General features: G+C 45.7%; 2 protein-coding genes across 15 annotated transcripts in view; one reads left to right on the top strand and one right to left on the bottom strand.

The window, feature by feature from the left end:
- The window catches only part of eps8a (EGFR pathway substrate 8a, signaling adaptor), a 40678-nt gene extending 37088 nt beyond the window's left edge, over window positions 1-3590 (top strand). For 5 of the 12 annotated variants that reach the window (XR_014531269.1, XR_014531270.1, XR_014531273.1 and 2 more), the window contains 4 exons: window positions 136-337; window positions 642-774; window positions 1575-2997; window positions 3068-3590. Coding sequence is in view for 4 of the 12 variants with exons in the window: in XM_083527794.1 (XP_083383920.1) it covers window positions 136-337; window positions 642-774; window positions 2241-2327 (422 nt within the window). In the remaining 8 variants the exon portion in view is untranslated. Of the gene's footprint in view, window positions 1-135; window positions 338-641; window positions 775-949; window positions 1511-1574; window positions 2998-3030 lie in introns of those variants that run through there. The other 7 variants (XR_014531271.1, XR_014531275.1, XM_083527794.1 and 4 more) reach the window with 4 other exon arrangements.
- Window positions 3591-3812: 222 nt separating this feature from the next.
- The window catches only part of ptpro (protein tyrosine phosphatase receptor type O), a 33408-nt gene continuing 32220 nt past the window's right edge, over window positions 3813-5000 (bottom strand). For all 3 annotated transcript variants that reach the window (XM_083527793.1, XM_083527792.1, XM_083527791.1), the window contains one exon: window positions 3813-5000. This exon is cut by the window's right edge and continues 44 nt beyond it. The gene's annotated coding sequence lies outside the window, so the exon portion shown is untranslated.

Below are 5000 nucleotides of genomic sequence, written 5' to 3' on the forward strand. Positions count from 1 at the left end.
AATAATATTTGCTGTATTATTATTTGACTCCGCCTCCTGGTGATGTCATCTATAGAACCGCGTTTCCACCACATTTAAAAAAAATCCGAGATCTTTCCAGATCGAGATCAAAGTTTGGTTCTCGTGTCCCACCAGGCCGCAAGTCCAACATGGAGGAGGTCCAGGACGAGCTGGTGCACAGGCTGACCCTCGGACGCAGCGCGCAGAAAAAGTTCCAGGCTCCCCCACGCAGCAGCAGCAGCAGCAGCAGCGGCGCTCCTCAAACCCCCAACATCACCTACGACTCCATGCCCGAGGAGGTCCGAGCCTGGCTCGAGCTCAAAGGCTTCAGCGCCGTGTAAGTCCTCAGTCCTGCTTTCCTTCATCTGTGTGTGTGGCCAAAAGTCTGTAAACGTCTGAGCTTTTTGAACATCTGATTCCACATTTCCTGTGAACCTCTGAGAAGATGTCCCACTAGATTTTGTGAAAATCGTGAAGTGGGGTGCAAAATCAGATCTTCCACTCAAACCCATGCTGGTACTGCTTTAATTCAAGTGAAGGAACGATTTCAGGCAGGAGTTTGGTGAAGAACATTTCGGTGAAGAACCAGATGGGAAAGTCGGGGGTCCCAATACTTTTGGTGGTGTGTTTTGTCTGCGCAGGACCGTGAACAGTCTCGGAGTGCTGACCGGAGCACAGCTGTTTTCCCTCAACAAAGACGAGCTGAAGACGGTGTGTCCAGACGACGGCGCTCGAGTCTACAGTCAGGTGACCGTACAGAAGGCCGCCCTCGAGGTGAGTCTGGATTCCGCATCTTCTCACTTCTTTCTAACCAACACTCGGTTCTTCTGATGTTTTTCTCTCTTTCGGAACGAACTCTGAAATGTTCATGGGTTTACACGTAATGCTTTGAGAACTCCAACGCCGGCAAGGTTGCCTCTGGTTTCTGTCGTGTTCTTCCTGCCTGCAGGTCTTCTTCTGAACCCTCCTATGATCAACTGATAAAGCTCTCAAGCCCTCCAAGGTATTTACCATGCCGCAGACTGGTAGCTCTTCTCTGTTGGTGAGGTTCACCACATGTAACACCCCATGGCCGTGACTACACGGTCATGGTTTGATGTTCCATAACTCAGTAGACCTGACTAACAGAGATCGAGTAGACCAGTCGGAGATGGTCAGCTCCACCCTGCAGACATACACGTCCACCAAAAGCTGTGGTTTCTAGCAGCTTTTGGAGCAGAAAGGACTGAACATGTCTGTGGTATTGGATGGCCATGGTGCTGACAGTAGACATGTTCCTCTACACGTTCCTCTACATCTCCCCTGCTGATTCATATCACAGATGATACGCTTGTAGGTCCTGCCTCAGCTTCTAATGTTCCTCCACAGTGCTTCCTCTCATCTCATGTGGTTTATATCACTGATGCTTTTTTTGCTTTGGAAATAATTCAGTTCAAACGAGAAATTTGCTCTTAATGTGTCTCTCTTTCTTCATCTCCCCCTCTCTCTCCATCTTTCTCTCTCTATCTCCTTCTCTCTCCCTCTCCATCTCTCTCTTTCTTCATCTCTCCCTCTCTCCCTCTCTCTCTCTGTAGAGGAGCTCAGGCTCTGAGCTTCAGGAGATCATGAGGAGGCGACAGGAGAAACTCGCAGTAACAGCAGCCAGTGATTCGGGGGTCGAGTCTTTTGACGAGGGGAGCAGCCACTGACCCGTCCTTCCTCATCCCACTCTTTCATCCTCCCCTTCTTCATCCCCCTCTTTCATCCTCCCCTTCCTCATCCCCCTCTTTCATCCTCCCCTTCCTCATCCCACTCTTTCATCCTCCCTTTCTTCATCCCACTCTTTCATCCTCCCCTTCCTCATCCCACTCTTTCATCCTCCCCTTCCTCATCCCACTCTTTCATCCTCCCTTTCTTCATCCCCCTCTTTCATCCTCCCCTTCCTAATTTCACTTTTTCATCCCCTCCTTTATCCCTCTTTCATGCTCCTCTCCTTCATCCCTCCTTCATCCCTCTCTTTTATCCTCCTCTCCTTCATCCCTCTCTTTTATCCTCCTCTCCTTCATCCCTCTTTCATCCTTCCCTCCTTCATCCTCCTCTCTCAGTCTACCCCTCGTTCATCCCTCTTTTTTATCCTACTTTTTCATCCTCCCCCTCCTTCATCTTTATCTTTCATCCTTATCTTCTCTCACCCCCCTCTTTCACCCCCACCCCTTCATCCCCCTTTTCCACCTTTATGTCAACAACGTTATCGTTTTCAGGACACAGTGGAGTTTGCGACCATCATGCGCCGTCGTCAGAAGCTCCTGGACCCACCTGACTATGGAACCGTCTCAGACGCAGACTGAGCAGATCAGACGGCACAGAAAAAAGCACCGTGTTTATATAAAAAAAAGGATGTAGGATTTATAAAACTCACTACGTAGACTAAAATAAATGGCACCCTGAAGCTGATTGTAGATTTAATATAAAAACCGTATCGAGACGTGAGGTTTTTCTTCATCCACGTCTTCGTTCCTTAATGTTATAAATATTTAATTGAACAATCGGAGGAATTTCTGATTGGCTGAAGGAGAGACGATGGAGGAGTGGAGGAGTGGAGGTGAACAGGACACGTGTGTGTGTGTGTGTGTGTGTGGGGCTGGAGGACCTGCTGGGGATGAACATCAGGAGCTTTCTGATGGACTTTCATAAGAATGTTGACTCGAAGCTGGAACTTTCGTGTACAAACACACACACACACACACACACACACACACACACACACACACACTCTAATCTAGTGTACATTTTTGCTGGAAAACAAAAATAATATTTGTGTGTTTGATATTTTTTTTCTATTTAATGCCAAAATTAGTAACTTTATACACAAAACTGGGCACGTATGAAAAATCCGTGGCCACATCGCAACATGCACCTGCTGCAACCCCCCCCCCCCCTCTCCCCCTCCCCCTGAGGATACGCGGTTGGGCCAAAAGTGTTCGGACGCCCCACCTATTGGTTTTTATTTGGGTCCAAGTCCTGCTATAAACCCTATTTGAACATCTTTAGGATGATTTTTTTAATTTTTTTAATTTATTTTTTTCAGGCCTCCTGAACTTCACTACCGAGCACAACCTCTAGTGGAACATCTGAAGAGTGGATGTTCTTATAAGAGCCAAATTTTGATGTAAAAAACAAACGATCTTATGCTCCTGTCCACAAACTTTTGGCCACACCGTGTTCATTTTCAGGGATTTTTTTTTTTTTGTACGAGAAGCAACGAGATCTACACCTACGATCTTTTGCTGTTCCGTTCTCCAATTTCTGGTGTGACCTGGATGATCTGAAGGACTGTGCCTGGTCTCGTTCTGCTTTACTGACTGAAGTGCCATGTTGGTGTGTGTGTGTAGGAACATCTAAATGAATGAATGATGATGGTATAAGACCCTCCTGCCATTTTACTTTACGCTTCCTCATCTTCTGCTTCGATTTAATCAGTTCATGACTGAAGGTCTGCTACATATAATATATATAAATAATACAAAATATAAAAAAAAAGTAATATAAAGAAAAACTGGTGAAGATTTACAGGGTTAATAAATCTATATGAAATCTACTTTGCCTTGCAATGCCGTGTGTGTGTGTGTGTGTGTGTGTGTGTGAGAGAGAGTAAGATGCTCTTGCCTTTGAGATGACCGCGCTCACAAGAAGTCCGTCTTCACTAGATCACCACTAGAGGGCAGCCTCGAGCTGTAAGCAGGTATAAACATTGCCACTCTGCGAAAAGTCGTCCAGACGATTATTCGACTTTTTTTTTTTTTTTTTTATTGTTTTGTTTTCCTTTTCACACACACACACACACGGTTACAACCGAGAGGATGATGAGCGAGCGAGGAAGATCTCAGCTCGGGTTTTAAAGTGAGACGTTGCACAAAATGGCACCGAGGACAAACAGCTGGACGTAAAATACGTTTAAATAATAATGATCATAATTAAAAATAAAAACCGTGACACGTTTACGAGTTTCCAGGTTCGCAGTGGAAAAATTATCGATCGCGAGAACCTTCTCGTCGTTTTTATTTCGGATCTGTATGAAGAAACGACAGGAAACACTTGGATTTTTTTTCTCATACTTCGTACATGGTTGTTCTCCGAAACGTTCCCACAAACCTGGAGGAAATTTCCCAGACCTGATCCTGTTCCAGCATGATGATCCACAAAACCAGCTCCATTAACACATATGGGTTGGAGTGGAAGATCTCCTTCTATAGCGCTACATTAAACACCTCGGGATGTTCAAATATACAAGCGTCCACAAACTTGTTGTCCTGTCGCTGTTCAAACCCCGGTGCTGAAATGACGTCCAGATCTTTTTATTACTTTTTTTTTTTTTTTTTTTGATGATGATGAACTGCTTAGATGTAAAAAATAAACGTTAATAAAAAATAAACGTGACATCCTACGTATCTCTACATGACCAGATATGTTTCACACTCTGGTTCTGGAGAACCGAACTCCAGACGCGTCGGTGTGGACGTATACATTTTTTTTTTCCACCTCTTTAGTCAAATGTCTGATTTCCCAACTTCTAGTAGTCGTACCGTGGAGTAGCTTATAGAGAGCAGTACAGCAGTAAAGAATGCTCACACACACACACACACACACACACACATACACACACTTGTACTGAAAATCCCTTCCAGGGGGTGGCAGTGTGACCGATAAAAGATTACAATGCAGCTTCAGGAACCGAGTCACTGAACACTATGGATGTATGTGAAGCCCCTCAGAGACGTCCATGAAGAGCACGTGGGCCTCCTCTGGTTGCTACAGCAGATGGAGGTTGGTGCTCGGAGACAATCCTGAGCTCGGGAGCCGCGGACGGAAAAGCAGCCTGGACGTCGCGGCGGATTCTTTAAGGCGTGTGATGCGCGTGTTGGTTTTGTCCTCTCGGATGTCGAAGAGCTGTGGGTGGGTTTCTGCGACTCCTCTGCTGCAGTCTTTATACATTTCATACATACGGTTCACAGAGAATAAAC

The sequence above is a fragment of the Silurus aristotelis genome, assembly GCF_946808225.1.
Source record: "Silurus aristotelis genome assembly, chromosome: 24".
Classification (NCBI taxonomy): Eukaryota; Metazoa; Chordata; class Actinopteri; order Siluriformes; family Siluridae; genus Silurus; species Silurus aristotelis.